This window comes from Cebidichthys violaceus, unplaced genomic scaffold (assembly GCF_023349555.1).
Source record: "Cebidichthys violaceus isolate CVI_PGR_0920_01 unplaced genomic scaffold, fCebVio1.0.p SCAF_22, whole genome shotgun sequence".
NCBI lineage: Eukaryota > Metazoa > Chordata > Actinopteri > Perciformes > Stichaeidae > Cebidichthys > Cebidichthys violaceus.
Window position 1 is genome coordinate 1,162,619 of NW_027176395.1, and position 23,786 is coordinate 1,186,404.

General features: G+C 43.6%; 1 protein-coding gene across 4 annotated transcripts; it reads left to right on the forward strand.

Annotated features, from left to right (window-relative positions):
* Positions 1-243: 243 nt before the first annotated feature.
* larp1b (La ribonucleoprotein 1B) lies at positions 244-23,472 on the forward strand. 4 transcript variants are annotated; one of them, XM_068717566.1, is made up of 19 exons: positions 244-1,018; positions 3,284-3,345; positions 4,902-4,958; positions 5,594-5,828; positions 6,447-6,614; positions 8,059-8,184; positions 8,325-8,481; positions 10,312-10,456; positions 11,262-11,439; positions 11,670-11,824; positions 14,134-14,490; positions 16,975-17,083; positions 17,270-17,439; positions 18,178-18,284; positions 18,863-19,023; positions 19,111-19,255; positions 20,441-20,550; positions 21,603-21,730; positions 21,926-23,472. In XM_068717566.1, the coding sequence occupies exons 1-19, from the start codon at positions 631-633 to the stop codon at positions 22,214-22,216; spliced, it is 3,249 nt and encodes a 1,082-aa protein (XP_068573667.1). In that variant the 5' UTR covers positions 244-630; the 3' UTR covers positions 22,217-23,472. The 4 variants fall into 4 exon arrangements, with proteins under 4 accessions (XP_068573667.1, XP_068573668.1, XP_068573669.1 ...); XM_068717567.1 differs by having other exon boundaries at positions 16,978-17,083; XM_068717568.1 differs by having other exon boundaries at positions 5,597-5,828.
* The last annotated feature ends 314 nt before the right edge of the window (positions 23,473-23,786 follow it).

A 23,786-nucleotide genomic window follows, 5' to 3' on the forward strand; every position in this document is an offset into this window, starting at 1 on the left:
TGTTGTTGCTGTACTTCTGTCCTGTTACTTAACTAATATTTTGAATGCAGGACTTGTACTTGTAACAGTATCTTTACTCTGAGGTATTGCTACTTTTATTTCATTTGTAGAAAAAAAAACTGTTGAATGTAGTATCAATCTATGTGTTGTAGTACCGCCGCGTGGCCGCCGGGGGCAGCAGAGTCACTGTTTACAGGCAGACCAGCAGCTGGCTGCACGAGCTCTGTAGCTCGGTAGCGTGGAGTTGAAACCAGAGACACAGACAGCGAGGAGGTCGCTGTAGTAGTTTTGTTTTTTGGGGGAAAAAGTTAGAGAAACGTCGCACGTGAACCAGCGAAAGCGCGGTGACCGACTACAGACTCTGAGGTAACTACTTGTTGATATGAAACAGTCGATTCGTGCGGAAAACAACAACATTTAAGCTCGTCGATCTTCTGCATGGTCGCTAGCTAAGCTAACAGTTAGCTTCAGAAGCTACTTGGCTAGCTGGCTTTAGCGAGGAGGTCCAGCCCAAAAAAAAAGTTGTTTACCCACGAGCTTTTCGCGACTTTTTTTTTCTCCGGGATAACAGCTCGAGGACCAACTAGTCACACTGGATTTAACACCGCTTGCTGTTAGGAAACTAGCAGGATGTCCACGGAGGTCGAGTGTAGCCAGGTTGTTGTTGCCTCCTCGGGTTTGACAGGAGCGGAGGAGCAGCAGCAGAAGAAGAAGAAGAACCACAACAAGTCCGAGGGGCCTCCGGAGCCAGAAGAAGAGAAGCCGCTGCAGAAGGGCTCCTCGGACAACAACAAGCAGCTAGCGGACGGCCTCGGCTCCTCCGAGACGGACACGCACAAGAAATGCAAAGAAAACGACAAAGAAAACGACCAAAGCAGCAACGCTGCTGACTCTGCGGTCGAGGCGGTGAAGAGGAAAGTTGTCGAGGCTCCTCCGCCCAAAGTCAACCCGTGGACTAAGAGGACAACGGGCAGGGTGCCGGTCAACAACATCAACAACACCGGCCCTCCGGAGAAAGGTGAGTTTAATTTAATTGCCTAAAACAGCTCGACAACCAGCAGCAGTCGTTGAGCACGTTGTTTGCATCATTTTGACAGCTTCTGTGCACAGAAAAAAAAATCACTTTTAATGTCCCGTCATTCCTCATCTGTGCTATTTTTAAGGTTGGTTTGAATGAAGTGTGTTTTTCAAACTTGAATGTCAAGAGGTGTTGATGGTGGTCATGTGTGCACCATCCCCCCACCTGTGCTCGGATTGCTCCGCGTGCACCACGTGTTGACTGCTACTTCTTTTCTACCTGTAACTTCTACACGCCATCTAGCCCCTCGCGCTGCTTCAGCCACAATTTTTTTGGTTTAATGCAGCACGTGGGGAGGGGAAGAACAATCCTAGAAGCCAAAATGGGCCTCGTGTCGGTGCTGTGTTGGTGTATTTAAAAACACGAACGAGCTAAGACAGCCGAGGCTAGCTGCTGCTGTAGAGACACGTTTTGCATGTCCAATGGCCGGGCTTCCTGCAGGTCCTCCCACCAGCCTCCTGCTCTCCAGTGTCACCAGTGAAAGTGTGTGTGAACACGGTGGCCGGACAGCTGGACGACTTACAGTAGACTAGGGTTGTGAACTATTGTGTTTACTTTGGGTGAATCTAATTAGTGTATTTGTGAGGCTTCAGTTCATCATTAATTGTAGGAAATGAGGCCCTTAGAAGTGCGCAAATCTGCTCCAGACACATGTTGAAATCCACACTTTTAAATTCTATGGAATACAGAGAACCAGTAACAATAATATTTTAATCAGCAATAATAACAATAATACACATTATTTAAGCAGAGTGCTTTACATAAAATCAATAGTTGTTAAATGACAGAAAATATTGATAAATGAGCCTCAAAATGTTTTGCCAATTTGTGCTTTTTGAATGGCTTTAACTATTGATTTATACATTTTTAATTATGGCTGCAACCGCTGATTAATTTCTAGGTATAACTATAATAAAATAGAGATAAAAAATAAAGCCCAATGTGACGTCATCAGACCACCAGTCAAAGAGAACTACAGATATAAAACAGTTTATCTGACAAAGAAAAGCAGCAACTTCTTACCAGTAAAAGATCATTTTTGACTGAAAATTTACTTTTGTTCTGAACGTCGTTTACAAGGAAACACGAGGTACAAGAAATACAAAAACACTGAGTTTAAAAGAGGTGAATGTTTATCAGGCATGGAGGGTGTAATGGAAGACACTGTTGCATCATGGGAGATGTAGGATACAGTGTTTTTTTTCAGGATGTCTTCAGTATTAACCTTTTCACTTTCTTTGCCTTTAAACTTAATGGAAGTTTATTTTAAGGTGCAGTAGCCCTTTAATATTTGATTCATTTTGTGTCTATTTATAGAAACTTTATGTCACCTTAAAAAAAAAGTGACATAAATTGTCTGTCAAAACAAATAATACACATTTAAAATCACACAGACAGAATAAGACAACTCTCTGATCAGCTAATGGATCAATCAGCTGAAGGAAACAAAACTCCTCACTTCACATGTAAGAACTTACTGATAGAGGCTGCTGCTTCATTCTAGTGGTAGATATGTGTGTGACCTAGCTTTGTTAAACTGAGTGTGTGTGTGTGTGTGTGTGTGTGTGTGTGTGTGTGTGTCCGAGCTCGGGGTGTCCAGAGCGGAGCTATATTGGACTCTGACGAGAGCACCGGCATCGTTTTACAAGAGGAACTGTACCGCCGGCTCAGAGAGCATCCCGGTTGATATAAATATAAAGTAATATCAATATATAAAATATATATATATATATATATATATATTACACACACTGTTTCATTAAAACAGTAGTTCTTCTTTTGTGATTGGGTGACCTGGCCCCGGTCAGCACACACCCGTTTATCTCTTATCAACCCCAACCATCCTCTGCAGAGCGATAGGCACTGCCAGCCTGCTGAGGGCCACTCCCAGCATGCAGCTGGCTGCGGAGCCGCATACCGCCGCCGGCTGCACACAAAACACCCTCAACTTGTTCAGTCGCTTCGTGTCCCCCCCCCCCCCCCCCATACTTATATTCACTCTGAGCTGACAGAAAAACCTCCCAGCGCTGCACAGCCGAGCGTGAACGAGTCGAGCTCTTCTCAGCTCCAGTGTTGAGCAACCTGCTCGCTGGAGGGGGGGGGGTCGGGGGTGTGTCGTTGAATTGATTGATTTAAAAAAAAAGGGGGGGGGGGGATTTAAATGTCAAAGTGTGATGATGTCGCTTTTTGATTCTGTGTCTGCAGATCAACAAAACACCCTGAAAGTCGTACGTGCCAGCAAGCCCAGGACGAGAAAATCCAGCAAGGTAACGGCTCTCTACTTCAGTTAGATCTGAAACGAAAGGTGTCTGAATACTGCAGATGAAAGGGTTAATTCCATTAATGCAGCTTGCATGATAAACCCTAAAGCACCACTGAGTATCGGCGCATGTTGCCGGTATGCTCAGTTGTTTAATGTCTCGATCTTGAGCGCACGTTTATGTTTGAATTCAGCTTTTAGTCACAAGTTCCCGGGGCTCAGCTGCACACAGACCAGCGTGTCTCTGGTGTGAGGCTGACGTCGGTGAGCTGGTTTACTCGCCGGACTAGTTTCTCCACCGCGGTTATTTAATATTAAAGGTTTGAAGAGGAACCGATGAGTATTAATTAACGATGTCTGAGTTTGGGTGTCATTGTGAGGAGCGGAGTGTGTCGGTGGTGTGGCTCTTTGATGCTCCAGTTTAAGTTCTTTGGTTCTTTGTAATGTGACTTTATTGATAACTTTCAAACAAAGTGGATTCTAGCAGGAATTGTTATTTTAACCTGGATGCATTCTTGATAAAGATATTCTTATGTCTCATATGAGACCAAATTCTTTTTTGTTTTTGTCTAATTATTATTATTTTCCCTTCATTGTAGATTTATTTATATTTCTGGAGAATCCTATTTTCTCAAAGCAGAAAGTCTGAGTTTATATTTTTAATTAAGTTTTAATAACTTTTTCTCTTTCCTGCTAACATTATTCCACTGATTCACAGGTTGGTGGAATTACTAAAATATGTAACAATAGAAGCCAAATACAGTAAAGAAGAAGAAGAAGAGTTAGTATTTACAAAACTTCAAAATGAAAAACACCTTTGGAAACTGATTCAACTCATCTGTGAGAAACGGTGAATGTAAACAGAAACTCCACAGATCAGCTGAAAATGAAATGTTCAATAATAATTAAAAACACATCATTTAAGCGTACAAAGGCCTTTACACACCGAGTATTTCTCTGCGAACATTATATGTCCTAGGCTTTTATTGTGAAAATTAAGAAGGGAAGGAGTTAATCTGGTCTGCGCTGCCTTTTTGTTACGGTTGAAAGGAGGAATACAATTTGACAATTTAGGCGCAACTTAATTAGTTGATGTAATTACGACCGTTTTTTTATCCGTGTGATATTCATATTCAGTGTGAACGTCTTCATTTCCTTTGAGGTGATCAGAAGTTATCTCTGCATATTTCACCGATAGTTAATAAAACGGTAGTTTTTGTGATTTGGGAACATCACTTGGACTACAGCTGTAGCATAAAGCTGGTTTGAATGTCAGCGCTGCAGTGTTTGTGTGCGGCTCAGAGCCTCGTCTGTGTAACCTTGCTCTCCTATCAGGCTGTCCAAATGTTCAACATTCTCAGAGGTGGAAACTCGGCCGGTTTATCGCCGTTGTTTGTTTCCCCGACGGTTGGAGCGGCGGTGACCTCCTTCTCCTCCACGCCGGCCTCGACCAGGAGGAACCGTTAAGCGTTAGAATGATCAGAATGAGTCCAGCTGACTGGTGAAGTGACCCTTCCTGGGTGTTGATGTTTGTTTTCTTCTTTCTCTCTCAATGTTTTACAGTCCGGAGACTTCAGTGACATCACAAACTGGCCCACGCCTGGTGAGCTGGCCAAAGAGGTACGACGTGTGTGTGTGTGTGTGTGTGTGTGTGTGTGTGTGTGTGTGCCTAGATTAAACATTAAAGACAACTTGTGCTTCGGTGTTTTCTGCTTCTTTTAATAAACCGACTGCTCTGATTACAGAAGAGCGTTTCTTGTTTCTGCTCACGTGACGGAGCTTTTCAGATGTGGTGCATCAAAGATTACATTTTTTTTTTTTTAAAGTTCGTGGTCACATGGTCAAAAACAGTTTGAGTCCAACTTTTAGATGCTAAATGATTTCACATACTTTAATAACGTTCCAGGTCTTCTTGAAGTTTTCTTTGATTTAGTCGAGTTTAATCGTTTTAAACGTGTCCTTTGACTGAAACACTTCTAAAATAAAAAAGTCTCTGTGGTTTTGAGTCACTCTTTCAGGTCTCATTAACGGACCGAAGTCGAGATAAAGACAGTGGAACTTTTAGAACGCTGCTAGAAAACCAAAATGTAAAAGTCACTGCTTGACCCAGAAGAAGTGTGACAGTAAAGAGTCATTAGAGCAGTGGCTTGTGACCTAAGGACACAGAACAAGCAGAAGCAAACCAACTTCAAATGTGTGAGAATGACCTTTCACCAGCAGAATGTACTCAGAACCCGGGTCTGTCCGTCTCCCAGCAGCAACAAAATGTCCTCAACAACAACGGGAAGAAGCCGGCCTCGTCCTCGCGCAGAGAGAAGGAGAAGAGGAGCGATCGGATGGAGGGGAAGTCGGAGAGCAGCCTCGACGGAGGAGAGAGCAAAGAGAACCAGGAGGCTCAGCCCGACCCGCTGGGGGAGCTGCCCAAAGACGGGGAGTCCAAGGCGGGACAGGACGCCAAGAACGCCGCCCTGAAGAAGAGGGGAGGCGAGGGTGAGGACCGCTTCTCTCTTTGAACCCTTTCTAAACGAACAACTGTAGTGGCTTCAGATGCGTTTCTTCTGCTCTGCTGTGAAATGATTCATCTCCACATAATCTAATAGTTTTTGGGGCTTTTTGAAATGTTGTATTCTCAAGAATCGACTGAGCTGTTTTCTCGGTGTTTCGCATCCTTGGTTGCTGCGTAGAGGGAGCATGAGGCCCATTGGTCACGTCGGTCGGTGCATGTTCTGCTCTCATAATCTCATGTGCTGCACTTCATCTGATTCGCTCCCACCACAACATTTAAATACAAGAAACTACCAGGCACCAGTCTTTATGGAGACCCCAGCTCTTCATCAGCTCTTCATCAGCTCCAGAGTGTCTAAACCGGAGAGGAAGTGGAGAGTTTTGTTCCAAAATGAGATGAAATCATCCACCATAGATCCACATTTTAAGTCCTTTTTTTAAAAATCATTCTCCTGAGTTTTATGTTTTTGGAAGCCGGTCGATCTTTATTTCAGAGTTGATGATTTGTTTTGTCTCAAACTGGGTTTTCCAGCGTTTCTTTCCCTTCATTTCTTTGGAACAAAACTCTTCCCGCTCTGTTTTCCGGTGTGCAATCATCGCTAGGTAACAAACGTAAGTGGGTTTCTCTGCCGATGGAGGACGCGTCCCGGGACGACGGCGGCGGCAAGACGTCCGGCGGGGGTCCGGACACGGAGCCCACCAGCGACTCGCACGACCCGGCGTCGCCCAATCACACGCTCCACAATAACAGGGCGCATGATGGCGGCAGGAGTAAGTGGTCTTCTGTTCACGCCGTCAGTCTCTGTTGTGCTTCTTCACCCGCTCACCTCGTCTGTCTGTCCACTGTCTTCATACTAACGCGTATCTACGGCGGCCAGTTTGGGCTATTGTACTTAAATAAAACAGTGAGGTATTATTCAGAGAAAAATCTGATTTTTTTACAAGATTAAAGTCCTAAATTTACAAGAGGAAAAACTTTTCCGAGATTATTAAATCTTAAATTTGCTCAAAAAATAGTTGTTTTTGTCAATTTTTTTTTGCTAGGCCTCATCACACTACAGACGCCACCGTTAAAACATGAGCTGCAGAGTTCAACATTTATGAATTATTATTGATTTATGTTCATATAGGAACATGAAAGAGAAGCTGTATATGTATCTTAAAGGACTCTGGCCTCCGTCGTTACGATAAGAATACGACTTCAGCAGCGACGAGGCGTCGGTGGCGTCTGTGTTCGGATGCAAAGTGAAGCTTTTCCATCTAAATGTTGAGTTTTATTTCTCTGAATATTACCCTCCTCCGCCCCCGGCTCCATACTTCATCTGTTTTTCTACCTGCGATACGTCGCCGTAAACCGCAGAGTGAATATTAAAATCATATCGTTTGTTCTTGTTTTCTTTTGTTTCTTGTCTTCTGAGATCTGTGAGCGTTCAGATGGTCACACAGGTTGTAAATAAACTCCAGCTGCACCACATTTAATGGTTTGATGGTAATTCAAACGCACAAAGAAGTGTTTGTATTTCAAATGATGATTATGATAATCACTGTCCTGAGGGGAAAACCTGAATCTGACATTCTGTGGACCGGTTTCTGATCCAAAGTCCTTGAACTTAACGGATTTTTTCCTCAATTGATTAATTTATTCAGAAACAGATACGGTCATTTCAGTGATTAGTCAAGAGACAGACAAATGATCTGCATTTATTTCATGACTCTTTCCTTGGATTAGATTTATTTTGTGTTTTGGACTCATGTTCAGACAAAACACGATGAGTAAAGACTTTGATTCTTGGAGTTTGTGATTGACAGTTGTCATTATTTACTGACCTATTGAAGCCCAAACAAAACTAACTTGCAGATGAATTGATCCTGACTCCGATCACGTTAACGATAAGGTTAGATGGTCTGACTGAGAGCTTCTTGACGACCTGCGATCAACTGACCGCTATTCCCGGAGTAACTGTTGAATATTAAAATGTTAGAACCAGTTGGAACGATGACAGGAACTATAAAGAACATGAAAGCGTCTTCTAATGTCATTATTAGTATTAGAGTTTAGAGTTCCTTAGGCTTAACTTGTAATACTTTGTATCGAGCTCGTAGTTCTTCTGCTCTTTAGACTCCATCAGGTTTTTATCAGACTTTCTAGTTTTGGGATGAACTATGTGAGATGTGTGACGGAGCTCTTTGTGTTTTCCTGTTTTCCCGTCGTCAGGTTGGAGAAGAGAGCCGCGGGACTTTGTGGACGACACGGCCAGCGTCCGGAGCGACGGCGGGAGCGTTCGCGGAGGAATACGAGGCCGAGGGAAAGGTCGCGGTCGTGGCAGAGGCCGTGGACGAGGTAGTTTATAGCTTCTTTTTTACACCGGATACTCACACCTCTTAAACACACTCGTGTTGTGTCTCTACTTAAAAACAATAAATCATAGAGCCTAGTGCTCGTCTCTTATTCAGTGAATGTTCCTCTCGCGTCTCCTTCAGGCCGCTACGAACACTCTCAGAGCTTCCGGGACTCCCCGTCGTCCGACGGCTCCGTTCAGGCCAACAACATGGTTTACTACTACGACGACGGCAGCAGCAAGGTCCAGATGTACTCTGTGGACGAAAAGCTCCTCAAAGAATACATCAGACGCCAGATGTGAGTATTCGACGACGACCACCGCGACTGATCGTTTCTGACTGGAAGGTTTCTCCGCTAGAATAACATTTGACCTCAGAATGTCCAGATCAACTCAACCAGACCATAAACCAACCAGTAGTCCTAGCGAGACGTTTATATCCTTCATCTTCTTCTACTGAGATGCTTCAACAATTCAGCATGGTCGATCTTTCCTCTCCAGCAGCCTTCTTATTACTGATGATACTTTGAGTGCATGTTTCCATTCAAGGGACCATCGCAGGAATCCACCTCTCTAAGAAAATAGGGTTCTTGGCCTTAATACTAAAATGATTTCTTCCATTTTAATGTAACTTCACATTTTTTGAGACATTTCTTCTATGAGATTTAGTCAAGCATCAATTATATATTTATATATATATATTATATATAACAAAATGGAGCAAAAAGTTAAAAAATTCAGATAACAGACGACTGACTTACAACCAGAGACTGATATTCAATGTTTCCCTTCTCGCAAAATAAAAGCAGTTTAGTTTCTATTATAAAAACTGAACTTTGAGTTGTTTCTGTAAAACCCTCAATATGTTTAAAAGGCAGATTGTCTTGTCTGTTATTTATAAGCTGAGACTCAAACAGGTGAGCAGGTCAGAGCGTCTGAATGGCCGAGGAGCAGTGAACGCGGCGCGTGTTCTCTGGAGCTCCTCTGGCTGCGTTGTGTCCTGCAGGGGGCAGCGTTCCCTCTCGCTCTGACTGACAGCTCTGGCCTCATTTCAGAGCAGTGGAGGGTGAGGCGCTCTCCTAAATATAGCCTGAGTGCTTCGGAGGGGGACAGGGGATGAATTATATGCAGGGCTGAGCGAGGAAATGTAAAAAAAATAAAAAAGGAAGAAATACAGTGTTTCAGGGAGGAGGGTGGAGGGAGGGAGGGAGGGAGGGGGAGACATTCTTGTCTTCTCCTCTCTCGTCTCCCTCAGCATTATTCAGACTGCTCACTCAGCCGGCGTTACTCCACATGAACCAACGGCAGCCCACCGCCTGCAGGCTGATCTCCACGCAAAGACCTGTGTGTGTGTGTGTGTGTGTGTGTGTGTGTGTGTGTGTGTGTGTGTGTGTGTGTGGTCTGTCTTTAAGTGCTGTAACTCTGAGAGACGGAGAGCTTCTCCCGTCTACAGATCTGGTTTTCCAGTCACAACCTTCTACATTTATTGTGGCTCACAAGAACATTCAGAAGAATTCTAAAGTGACAGTTTCTATATAATGACAAACCTGTAATAAATTACACAAAACATCACATCACACCACTGTCACTTCTGCTTTAATGGAAATTAAATAATAATAAAAAAGAGGAGCATTCTAGACATAATTCTGACTTCACTGCACATTAAAACACTAAAATAACTGGTTTATAAACTAGGAATGTTGATATTTTGGTTACATTTTACCATATAAAATATTAAACTATTTGACTACATTTCACCTATATTAAACTTTCCCCTATTTATCTGAACTTATTTCAGCCGTTAAGCTGCTGCAACAGCTGAATCCCCTCCAGAGATCAATAAAGTCTGATCTTATCTGGTGTTTACTCGTACAACTGTCGAGCACTTCGAAACTTCCTGATTTGAGACATTGAGTTCTTTTATTTGTAGTAACTTTTATTTGTTATCATGAAATAATAAATGTATGTTTCTCAAAGTAAGATGTCAAAAAAGTACTTTAAAACTCCCGGTACTTTGAGTTTCGGTCCCAAAATGTCATTTTTACTTTGGTTTTAAGCAGCAGTGTGATCCGGATCAACTGTCACCGACTCACATTGTGCTCCTCTTCCTCTTCCTCTTCCTCTTCCAGTGAATACTACTTCAGCCTCCACAACCTGGAGCGAGACTTCTTCCTGAGGAGGAAGATGGACCTGCAGGGCTTCCTCCCCATCTCCCTTATCGCCAGCTTCCACAGAGTTCAGGCCCTCACCATGGACATCAGCCTCATCATGGAGGTAGAGTGTGTGTGTGTGTGTGTGGGTGTGGGTGTGGGTGTGGGTGTGGTGTGGTGTGTGTGTGTGTGTGTGTGTGTGTGTGTGTGTGTGTGTAAAGCGTAGTTCATACTCGCTTTAGAAACACTTTTAAAAAATGTACATTTGAGTAAAAATGTCGGCAGTCAAGTCAGATAGTTTTCAGTATATTCAACCTTATTTCTTTACGATGCAGTGAAGACGTCTTTCCTCTCAGGGCTCGTATGAAGGCTGTAAAGCAGTCAGTGAATATGATATACGGGTTTACGGTTAATTAAAATTCCTCCTCGTCATTGTTTGAAGTTGATTTATGGCGTTTTACCGGTTACACTTCCTGTCGTCTTGCTTCTTCACAGTACAAAATGCTTCTTACGCCTTCTGGGGAATATTTAACAAACGCGAGCGCCGATGCCTTTGAGCTTCTTCTTCTTATTAATTATTAAAAATCACGAACACATAGAGTACAGTGAGTGCTGCATCTGTATGCCTTTCGCCTATGATGTTTGATGATTTAAAGTAAATAAAATGGCGGGTAATTGACGGTATTTTTACAACGAGAAAGTCTGAAACCCAACCAGTGAACGCTGCAAGCGTTCACTGGTTGGGTTGCAGCGCTTCTGGGGACAAAGCAATCGGCTCGCAACAAAGAGGCCACGCCTCTAACGGACGCCGCTCTTATTTGCCTATAATTAAGTTTTAATCCCATAATGAGAGAATTAAATGAGAGGAATAATACTGGTAAAGATACTTTGTCCTTTTTAATGAATCTGATGAATGTCCACATCTCCAGGCGCTGAAGAGCAGCAAAGAGGTGGAGCTGGTGGACAACAAGGTTCGCTGTAAAATCGACCCGGAGCGCTGGCCCATCCCGACCCCTGCCGTCGTGGGTTCCCCCCGGACCGACTTCTCCCAGCTCATCAACTGTCCCGAGTTCGTTCCCCGACAGACCCTCAGCTCCACCAACTCAGGTCAGTGTTGAGCTCTTCTTGTTGACCAAGTTGAAAGACGTCCCGCGGCTTTAAATGAGAGCCGACGTTAACGCCGCGTTGGAGGTTGTCTAATGGTGTGTGTGTGTGTGTGTGTGTGTGTGTGTGTGTGTGTGTGTGTGTGTGTGTGTGTGTGTGTGTGTGTGTGTGTGTGTGTGTGTGTGTGTGTGTGTGTGTGTGTGTGTGTGTGTGATGTGTCGGGGCCCCTTCAGCTTCGTCGCCCGAGGAGAAGAAGACTCCTCCCGAGCGCGACGAGCCTCAGGACTCGGCTGAACCCACCAGCTCCTCCAGCCAGGAGGCTCAGCCGGCCAAAGACCCCGACGTCTGGATCCAGGTGGAGAAGCGCCACCGTCAGCCCTCCGGAAAGGTACCGAGTCCAAAATCGGCGTAAAGTCTTTCAAGCGTTTCCTCATCCCTGTCCGTCCCCTCATCGCGTCTTCTTCATGTCCTCCGTCCTCTTCGTCTCTCTGTGTTCATCCGGCAGCCAGCTGCTGCTGATGATGATGTGTGTGTTGTCGCCTCTTCTCTTCCCTCAGCGCTTCAACCCCTCCTCTTCCTCTCTGCAGTTGAGTTCTTCCTCCTCTCACTCTGAGTTTTACTGTATTTCATCATCACTTCTTCTGCTTCTCCGGCCCGTTTGGCTCCTCTGTCTCTCATATTTACTGACAAACTTTTCTCCCTCAGTTGTCATTGTTGCTCATGAGTTGTTTTTTTAATCTCACTTTACTTTTCAACGTGTTTATGTCAAACATTTGTCCTTTTCTATCCTAGTATTGTTCGTAATCTATCGTAGCCGTGCGGCACATGATTATATACGATTTTCAAAATATCTTCTTGTAGCAACGAAGCAGAAGATTCCCAATAATTTGATTGAAATTATTTGATGTTATCATATTTCATTTATTTTTTATTTATCAGTTTATCAGTTGTAAACGTGACGACAGATGTTAAAAAGATCAAGAACAAAAAAATGTATGTAAAGATATTTTGTGATATTGTATATAGAAGTAATAACTGCATATGTAAAATATATGGGTTTTTTTATAATAAAAATTACAAACATTCCTTTCCCAACACGCTCCTTTATAACACGCTCCTTTATAACACGCTCCTTTATAAACACGCTCCTTTATAAACGCTCCTTTATAACACGCTCCTTTATAAACACGCTCCTTTATAACACGCTCCTTTATAACACGCTCCTTTATAACACGCTCCTTTATAAACACGGTCCTTTATAAACGCTCCTTTATAACACGCTCCTTTATAAACACGCTCCTTTATAACACGCTCCTTTATAACACGCTCCTTTATAAACACGCTCCTTTATAACACGCTCCTTTATAACACGCTCCTTTATAACACGCTCCTTTATAAACACGCTCCTTTATAACACGCTCCTTTATAACACGCTCCTTTATAACACGCTCCTTTATAAACACGGTCCTTTATAAACGCTCCTTTATAACACGCTCCTTTATAAACACGCTCCTTTATAACACGCTCCTTTATAACACGCTCCTTTATAAACACGCTCCTTTATAACACGCTCCTTTATAACACGCTCCTTTATAACACGCTCCTTTATAAACACGCTCCTTTATAACACGCTCCTTTATAACACGCTCCTTTATAACACGCTCCTTTATAAACACGGTCCTTTATAAACGCTCCTTTATAACACGCTCCTTTATAAACACGCTCCTTTATAACACGCTCCTTTATAACACGCTCCTTTATAAACACGCTCCTTTATAACACGCTCCTTTATAACACGCTCCTTTATAACACGCTCCTTTATAACACGCTCCTTTATAACACGCTCCTTTATAAACACGCTCCTTTATAAACACGCTCCTTTATAACACGCTCCTTTATAACACGCTCCTTTATAACACGCTCCTTTATAACACGCTCCTTTATAAACACGCTCCTTTATAACACGCTCCTTTATAACACGCTCCTTTATAAACACGGTCCTTTATAAACGCTCCTTTATAACACGCTCCTTTATAAACACGCTCCTTTATAACACGCTCCTTTATAACACGCTCCTTTATAAACACGCTCCTTTATAACACGCTCCTTTATAACACGCTCCTTTATAACACGCTCCTTTATAACACGCTCCTTTATAACACGCTCCTTTATAAACACGCTCCTTTATAAACACGCTCCTTTATAACACGCTCCTTTATAAACACGCTCCTTTATAAACACGCTCCTTTATAAACACGCTCCTTTATAACACGCTCCTTTATAACACGCTCCTTTATAAACACGCTCCTTTATAACACGCTCCTTTATAACACGCTCCTTTATAACACGCTCCTTTATAAACACGCTCCTTTATAAACACGCTCCTTTATAAACACGCTCCTTTATAAACACGCTCCTTTATAACACGCTCCTTTATAACACGCTCCTTTATAACACGCTCCTTTATAAACACGCTCCTTTATAAACACGCTCCTTTATAACACGCTCCTTTATAAACACGCTCCTTTATAAACACGCTCCTTTATAACACGCTCCTTTATAACACGCTCCTTTATAACACGCTCCTTTATAAACACGCTCCTTTATAAACACGCTCCTTTATTCTCCATGTTGTCTCTCGCCCCGTGGTTTGGTGCTCCTCTCGGTCCGTCATTGATTGATTTCCGTGTCTTCCAGGAGCGCAGCGACGCTTCTCCCCGCAGCCACCCGGCCGCTCATCAGGCCGTTCCCGACCAGGAGGAGCTGGACTTCCTGTTCGACGAAGAGATGGAGCAGATGGCGCCGAGGAAGAACAAGTTCACCGACTGGTCGGACGACGACTCCGACTACGAGCTGGACGACCAGGACGTCAACAAGATCCTCATCGTCACGCAGACGCCGCCTTACATGCGCAAGCACCCCGGAGGAGACCGGACGGGAAACCACGAGTCCCGGGCCAAGCTGACCACGGACCTCGCCAAGGCCATCAACGACGGGCTGTTCTACTACGAGACGGACCTGTGGAAGGGAGAGGAGACGCTCGAGTGCAGCAAGGTAGGAAGCACACCGAGGAAACGACTGGCGCCTTCATGAAGTTAAGATGAAGCTGTTAGATGTTGATTCACGAGCTGCTGGCAAATTCTTTACATTCCTTCTTTTTATTTATATATGAAAAACCATAATAATAATAATAATAATGAGACTAATAATACAAAGAATGATAAACATAATGAAAACGATGATGACAATAATAACAATAAAAATTAGACAAATAATACAAATGATAAGAATAATGATGAGGATGATAATAACAACAGCAGCAGCAGCAACAATAATAAACTATAATAATCAATTAAAATATATGAATAATAATAATAAATAAATAATTATGTAGGACTTTCCTTAACAAGGTTAGAAAGTGCTTTACATAAAAACAATAGCAGATAAAAAACAGAAACAATAAAACAAAAAAAAATTATGAAAATGTTAAAAATATAATACTTTAAAAAAAGTATAACTTCTGTTTTGAAATAACATAAAGATCGTTGACATTACTTCCATCTTCAAACGTTCAAATAAAAATCCCACTCATATTGTATTTGAATTATTGATGCATTCATGTTAAAGGTGGAGGTAATTTAAACTCTTTTATATACTTAATAATAGGACTATACTTCCTTAATAATACATCATTGTTTATGAGTTGATAAGGAAGCCGAACTAGTAACTAATATTATAAAATAAATGCAGTGAAGTTAAGCCTCTGACATGTGGGTTAGAAGTATAAAGTTACATGAAATGTAAAAACTGAAGTAAAGTAGCAAAACAATCATTTCTCTTTGGTGAGAAGGAGAGTGGGAGTAATGAGTGGCTGAGAGAAGATGGAGGCTTCTTTGTTGGTGTTCAGCGGTCGTTAAACGTGATTCACTTCCTGTAGTTGAATGAGCTGCCGTGTTGTTTCCCTCAGTGGGTCAAAGGGCTCGAACACACTCCACGTTCTTCATCCGTTCCACAGTTTGAGGCCAAAACGGGTCCAGAAGACCTGAGACTGATTCTTATGACTCAGTGCAGTCGTTCTCACAACACTGATCAGAGATCTTTAAACGTTGCGGCAGCAGGAGGGTTGAATGCAAAGATTCATTGTAAAGATGAATATGAGATCATTCAGCTCATTCTGGTGAGGAACACGACATTTAATTAAAAGGACGGTTCAGGTGTTCAGACGCCTCTGAACTCTTTGACATGAAGACTTCCTGACAGAGCTGTTGAATCTCTCGCTGTGCAGAGGGACAGAAATGAAGCCCTCTGTCCGAGCTCCCACACACACACACGTGTGTGTCCCACAGCTGCTGCTTCCACAGAGCAGTGAAGCTGCTTCGTCTGCAGAAACGCAGCGTGTGCAAACACCGTCTGTGTTACACAACGCTACGCAATCCAGAGCCACATTAATCAACAGAGGAACACAAAAGCTGGATCCCCTTCATCTTGTTGGAGAAAATGGAGCAAAATGAGTCTCTTTTAGTGAAAGTTAGAGGAAGTTAGAGGAAGTGAAAGTTGTCCCTCTGAAATGAAATAAAGTTAATATGTCAAGTTGCAAGTGCTTCAAAACTGCACAGTCAGCAGGACTTGAGTAAATACCGTCCGTGGTGATAAAATGTGAATTGTGTAAAAGCTGAAACCCCAAACTGTCAAAAGGCAATTCATCAAACAACTTTATTTATTGTGTGGTTGAGTTTTAGTTGTCGGCTCCTTCGACGGCTCAAAGGTCGTCGTTGATGTCGCCACATGTGGGAAATGTCACGTCTTAACACACACACACACACACACACACACACACACATAAACACACACACACACACACACACACACACACACACACACACACACACACACACACACACACACACACACACGAAGGTCACCTGGATATTTTTATTTTGTGACGCCGACGTGTAAAGTTCAAAGTACGCTGCACATCTGCTGTGTGTCACACGAGCTTCAGGCGCTGCTGGCAGTCCGTATTCTTACCGCCGTGTCGCCGTGTTATCGGTGTCAACAGCCCCGAACCGAGAGGAAGACTGTCGACTCTACTCAACCCAGAGTCCATCAGCATGCTGCCTTCATCATTATGTTACAACACGGCATGAAATCCAGACAATGAAGACGTTTGAACATCCCCCTCAAACCAAAACGAATGAAAACTCAACTAACGACAAAAATAAAATGACCAAAAATTTTGCAAAAAATCAGTCGATAACAATCCAATAAAACCAAAGAAACATAAAAAAAACAATACGAGGACAAATGGTCCAACAATTAAAATGTCTTTTTATTTGTTTCAAATAAAAAAATAAATAATAATTTTCACCACCGAACCATAATAAAGAATATTATCATGATTTAAAAAGTGCCTTCACAGAGAACTTTATTAAAGTATGATTAGATAATTAGAATGAAATGATGTAAACTCTAGCTGTTAAATAAAGGTATGTTTTGTGCATTACAATAAGTTGTTGTATTTGTACCTGTGATCTCCAGCAGGAAGTGGAGAACTTCAAGAAGCTGAACGTCATCAGTCAAGACGAGTTTGACACCCTGACCCCCAAAGTGCCCGTTGACCCGAACCAGGAAGTCCCGACTCTGCCAGGTGAGCCTCATGTTTCATACATTTCAACATCTATTAAACTCACTTATAACCACCTTTGTGAAGAATATGAGCGTTAGAATACTTGAGTTCAATATATAGATTAAAAGCAAACGATGAGACGATTATCAAACGGTTGCTTTGCTTTTAAGTATTAATGATGTGTTTCTGTTCAACGTTTTCTCTCAGTGGACAGCGGAGCAGAGTTGTCCCGCTCTCTGCCTACAACGGTCCCAGAGTCGCCCGTCGCTCACCAGCCCAGAACCCCCCGAACGCCTCGCACCCCCGGGCGCCAGGACCCCAACAAGACGCCGCGCTTCTACCCCGTCATGAAGGAGAGCGGCACCATCGATGGACAGGTGGGTCCAGGGGGAAGAGACGCTGCTTCATGTCCAAGAACTTAGAGAACTTAGGATTTACTTAGAGGTCTCGGTTTAGTCCTGATCCTCTATCAGACCTCCATCAGTACAGAGACCATCAGAGAGAAGATTCTCTGTTTCTACAGAGTTATTCTTGAAGCTCGTCATCGGTGCCACCGGGTCGGATTCTGGTGAAATCAGATGAACTCATGCAGGTTCACCAGAAACTCCTTCAGCTCAGACTCCAGCAGAGACCTGGTCCACCGTGGACAGACCCAGATCCTCCAGCAGAGACCTGGTCCACCGTGGACAGACCCAGATTAAATACACAGCGATTCCCGGTTCTAGGCCTGCCGACGTTTCCCTGCTATCTAATTTGAATGTTACAGTTTTTGTTTGTGCAGCTGTTGACATCGGACTCTAGACTGTCAGCCGCTGCCGACCCGTTTTCTGTTTTGCATGTTTACATGGTCGTTAAACACAAACAGTTGCAAATACTTCTCTGTTTTCACGCGTATCAGATGGAGTTTACAGGCCTCTTTTCACCCGATGCCACCTCTGAGGTGTCCACTTACACGAGCAAACAACAAAGCCTTCAACACCATTCAGATTATAACAAACCGTCCAGTGTGCCGGTTATCAGGGGCTTTCTGCAGCTAAGAGGTTCATCTCTGTCCTCTCCTGGTGAAGCGGCTCTCTGTAACATGAATCTGTCGTTGTTGTGGTTTCCTGTCGCAGACGCCGAGGAAGAAGAAGACCCGCCACAGCTCCAACCCTCCGCAGGAAGCCCACATCGGCTGGGTGATGGACTCTCGTGAGCACCGGCCGCGCTCTGCGTCCATCAGGTCCGGGTTTCCTTCGTGACTGTAAAGATGCTGCTTGTCACTTGTTTCAGTTATAAACTGGGGAAGAAGAAGAACGGATCACTTCCGTCTTTAACTGTTTAACCGTTAGTCACTTCTCTTTAACAAAACCAGTTGCTGAAGTCCTTTACATTCCACAAATGGTATTAGTTACAAATAACTTTAGAGTCATTTTAATGTGAAGTTCTGCAAGTAAAGACAAGATGACGTCTTCCTTTTTCCTCGTTAACACAGCCACACGGTGCAGTTTGTAAAAGCGCTTAATAGACGTGAATCGCTCAATAAGAAGATAACAAATATAATAACTTTAAGTTAGGATCTTAAAGATCTCTGCGTTCCTTCTCTTGTGGTGGTAAGCGGTACTGCAGGTGTGTTTTGGGATCTAACGATTTCCCGCCGGTCCTCTGATTGATTGTTTCAGCCGTACATGACAGCTGGTTGTACATCACAGCGTATAGAAGGGCTTAATTGATACAGTAAATAAAAACATGCCTCAATGGGATTAGATGGATTTTTAATAGGAGCTGTCACTCAAACGTCTTCCCTCCTTCCGACTACAGCAGCTCCAACGCCTCCCCGTCAGAAGGAGCTCCGCTGTCGGGAAGTTACGGCTGCACCCCCCACTCTCTGCCCAAGTTCTGGCATCCGTCCCACGAGCTGCTGAGGGACAACGGCTTCACCCAGCAGGGATACCACAAGTACCTGCGCCGCTGCCTCAACGGTACGGAGGACAGATCCGCCCGCAAGCATTAGATGGACTGCAGACGTGTTCGTACTCACAAAGTCGGTGCTTTTTGTTTCTCTGCAGAGAGGAAGCGGCTGGGCATCGGTCAGTCTCAGGAGATGAACACTCTGTTCAGGTTCTGGTCCTTCTTCCTGAGGGACAACTTCAACCGGAAGATGTACGAGGAGTTCAAACTGCGTGCGCTGGAGGACGCCAAAGACAACTACAGGTGAGGAGGACATTAAAACGTCTAAAAAAACCGACTAGGCCCATGTTATACATTGTACTCTGTTGTCCCAACAGTGTTCAAACTCAGACAAACTTTATTAGTATAGCGCCTTTCATACAGGTCAGTGCCGTGTTTCACAGCCGAATGGTTCGTCAGAGACTGAGGGAGGAAGTCTGCTGAACTCTGAAGAACCGTTCAGCTGTGAAGTCTCATTGTGAGATTCATGGGGACAGAGACGTACAGAGATATCACCGCTTTTTATGGCTTGACCTGCAAACAGTGCAGAAAGGCTTTTATTTGCGAAAGACTCCCCTCCCCTCTCTGTGTCAACTTGACTTACATCCGCGTGTCAACAGGGGAGGCGGCTCTAAGGCCGTTTCTGCCACCAGCGGTTTTATATCGCCTGCCAAACCCACATTCTTGTCTGGATGGCGCTCACACCACACGCCCTGAAACTCCCGCTGCCACCGGTCCACTGACACCGTAACAAACCACATCAGCTCGTCTTCATCCAACCGGTCGACCCGTCCGCCCGGTTCCTCCGTCGGCGACATTAACGGCATTTAAAAGCCTGTGAGATTTTGAGGAAAACAGCTGCAGATGAGCCGAAGCAAAGTTCACACTCCTCTACGTGTCTGGAAGGCGTTGTGGTTTTCTGACTACATGACTGTCTGACTCACACGCCACGAGATCTCTCATCACGAGGAATCCCTGATGAAGTCTCCCAACTTTGTTTTGTCTCGGTGGGGGGGGGGGGAGGACCCACGTGAGAAGCAACACAGGTGTGGTCGTGCTCGTCGTCGTCACACCTGTTCACACATCGGCCTGTTTCCACACGTCTTTTACATTTTCCCCGATGTAGGTCTGTCACCGTGTTCTAGTAATGCTGAGGTGGATTATTCTTGTGGAACAACAGGATGTTAGCATCGCACTGGTTTCCTCGAGGAAAAGGAGGAACATTGGATTTTGGATTATTGCAGAAAATGAACTCTGTGGCAAACAGACGTTTATGATGCACAAATCAACACAATCATCAGAAGTAAAAAGCTTAACGTTGTGCTAAAGGAAGCTCAGCTAAAAGTCACAACACGACGTAACGCATCACATCCTGTCCATGTAGACACACTTGTGTCTGTGGTCAGAGTGCAGGTAAATATTAGTCCCCCCCCCTTCCCTTCTCTGCAGGTACGGACTGGAGTGTCTCTTCAGATACTACAGCTACGGTTTGGAGAAGAGATTCAGGCTGGATCTGTTCAAGGACTTCCAAGAGGAGACCCTCAAGGACTTTGAGAGAGGTAATCAGAACCAGAAGTGGTCCTGAACACGCTCACCGGCTCACCGGGATTTTCACAATAAAATAACTGCTCATTGTTACAGCACGGAGACACAAACTTGGTTCACCCATAATGTTGTATTTGCATAATCCACTCAAGTTTTAACTGCAGCACAACTTTAATAAAAATCAATAATAAACACAACTACCGGACATGATGTAAATAAAAGATAAGTAGCATATACTTATCTAAATAATCCACAATGTAGTGGTTTAACTCCATTAAACCTCAATGTTGCACTTTTTCTTATTTGTAAACATTTCCCCAAAAAAAGGGGGGAAAAAAGTGAAACTGTCAAGTCAAATTAAAATGACTCACAGGACACTTTATATAATTATAAGCTTACAGATGCTAAAATATCACAACCGTGACCCGTAAACCTGCTTGACCCGACTTAAAAGTTCACTTGCAGACCCCCCCCCCCCCTAAGCTGAATGTGTGGAAAGAGGGAAAAGAAAAATGGGATTAAAGTCGATTTCTCAAACGGTCTCCGGAGGACTGCCGCTTCAGACTTCAGCAGCCACTTATTTCCGGCCGAGTTATTTCGGTTCCTATTCAAACCCGATCTGTCGGAGAGATGAAGGGAACGCTGAAGTCCTCCTTGGACCGACGCGGTCACGAGCCAGATAACTGCGCTCATGAGTCACAAGCAGCGGTTATCAAAGAGGTTATCAAAGCACCAATCAGGATGTGGACGGCTCCATGTGACTCCAGCTCTTCTCTCAAAGCTCTCGCCAGTTATTTCAGTGTCAGGGAAATAGATTCATCTGATAAATAAGAAGGCGTTTAATCAGCTGAAGGGTTGTGGCTTTAGTTTGTTAGACAGAAACACATCATGTGACGTATGTATACTCTATATATATATATATATATATATATATATATATATATATATATATATATATATATATATATATATATATATATATATACGTGATGAAGGTGGTATTTGACAAAGAACTGTGACTTTGTACTAAGTGCGTTGTGCGTTGTGCTGTCTGGTCCTCCTGCAGGTCAGCTGTACGGACTTGAGAAGTTCTGGGCCTTCTTGAAATACTCTAAGATGAAGAAACAGCCCATCGACCCGAAGCTGCAGGAACACCTCTCCCAGTTCAAGAACCTGGAGGACTTCAGGGTGGTGGTGAGGGTCCACGTCTCATGAGAACAAAACTGACGTCAAGTATCTCAGATGTCTATTTTTAGAAACGAATCTCCAAACTATGTTGGATTTCCTTTTGTTTAAGTTGACAACTGGAACGTTTGGAGTTAATTCTAAGGGTTGTAAAATGTGTCTGTGGCCATCGTCTACTCTGACCTCTGACCTTTGTGTCCGCAGCCCCCGATGGGAGAGGAGGGAGGCAGGAGGAGACGTCACTCGTCCTCGGCTGGGGATGAAGGGAGGCGTCGGCGACATCCTTCCAACACTACCTCAAAGCCCACGCAGGCCTCCAAGTCCTCCGCCGCCGCCGCTGCCGCCGCCGCACCGAGCACAGCCAAAGACAACGCCCAGAAAACGGCCGCCGCCGCCGCCACCACCACCACCGCCACCACCGCCACCGCCACCGCACAGGGGAAGAAGGCCGAGCCCGGAGCCGCCAAGAAGGAAAGTGTTGCACCAAATAAATGAAGCTCCCTCCGGTTTAGGCGTGGGTTTGGATAGAAGACGTGTAGAGTGAGGCGGCTGCAGCAGCTCTGAGATCAGAGTTTCGCTCTTTTCAGCGGTCAAAAGCCGTTTTTGGGAATGAAGAGAGGCGGAGTGCGGTCAACTTAATTTGATTGTTTTTTATCTGTGCATTTCATTTGCAAAGCAAGCAAGCAAGCATAGGCAGTGAGCCGGCATCTGTGCGCCTGACGGCTCGTATAACGTTTACAACAAAACAAACAACAAAAAAAAACTAAAACTAAAAAAAAAAAATGCATTCCCTGCATTTTTTCTTTTTATTCTCTCAGATGCCAAAACTCTTCAACACTTTTCTGTTGAGCACAATCTGTAAAGAGCTCCGGTCTGTAAGGAGCTCTCCGCCTGTTGATCTGTGATTCTAGTTTGCCAAGATAAGAGATCCTGCAGATTGTCTTGAGTGCCTTAATCTGATTCAGCGGTGAGGACAGGAGGGCCGTCGGTCGGAGACACAATAGTCCAAATTTCACTTTTTAAAGTCTTCCCACAATTCATGATTTGGGGTTTGAAAGCGTTTTTTTTTAAAACTTGACACCATTCGCAGGTTTAATCTCTTCTCGAGACGTAAATATCTTTTTATTTTTCTTTTATCACGACAATCACGCTTGACAGCTGCAGTCATAGATTTGTGAAGGACTGACCCCCCCGAGGCTGCTGCTCACTAACAGATGTGCCCAGATGTTCAGACCGACAGACATCACAGCTAAACCTCTCATGTTGGTTTTTAAATTAACACCTGCAGGAATTATGACACATTTTTTGAAGTGGGAAGCTTTATTTCAAGTCCCATTTGTACACCCAGAGGTAGTATAATTTATTGTTTTATTCTTGTTTTTATTTTTACTTGATTTGAAATGTGTCTGCTGGAGTTATGGGTGTGAAGCTAGCGTCATAAAACCACAGTATAATTTAGCTTACTTCATATTACGTTTGAGGCTTTGTGCTCTAGAGCGCTTAAATCATTAACTTTCCTTTACTTGATCAATGGACTTCAGAGGTTTTTAGAGTTGAATTTAAAGAAGAAAAAAAAAAATGTAAATACTATAAAAAATCATTTGCTATTCAATTATTCTTTTTTTTTTGATTTTAAGAATTGATTTGTTTTATCGGTAGTGTGGTGTTGAGTGTGTTTTAGGATAATGCATGTTAATGCTACGGTCTTGAATTGTAAAATGCAAAAAAATATAAAATAACAGTTGATTGTATGAATGCGTGTCTTGTGGTCTGTGCTGCCGTCTCTTATTCTGCACTCGTCCAGCCGGACGAACAGGTTTCTGTTTACTTGAGGGTGAAATTTTAACAGCTGTAGATAATAAAAACAAAATGTCTGATCCAAATCAACCGTAGACTTTAAGTACGGTTTATTTCACAGAGTGCATTTCACCCGTTATCACCTCCAACAGAGTAAATGAACATATGTAAGCAAAGGTGTTTACATAAAGTGAGTAAATAGAAAGATAACGGCCGAATAAAAGGGCGACTCTAAGGAATGGACGAGGTGTGAGCTAAAAGCCAAACA

What these genes read in the sequence shown, in the direction of transcription:
- larp1b (XM_068717566.1), top strand. Translation starts at nt 631, where the DNA reads ATGTCCACGGAGGTCGAGTGTAGCCAGGTTGTTGTTGCCTCCTCGGGT. An exon ending in CACCGGCCCTCCGGAGAAAG is followed by an intron (nt 1,019 to 3,283) that starts GTGAGTTTAATT and finishes CTGTGTCTGCAG; the next exon opens with ATCAACAAAACACCCTGAAA. An exon ending in GGACGAGAAAATCCAGCAAG is followed by an intron (nt 3,346 to 4,901) that starts GTAACGGCTCTC and finishes AATGTTTTACAG; the next exon opens with TCCGGAGACTTCAGTGACAT.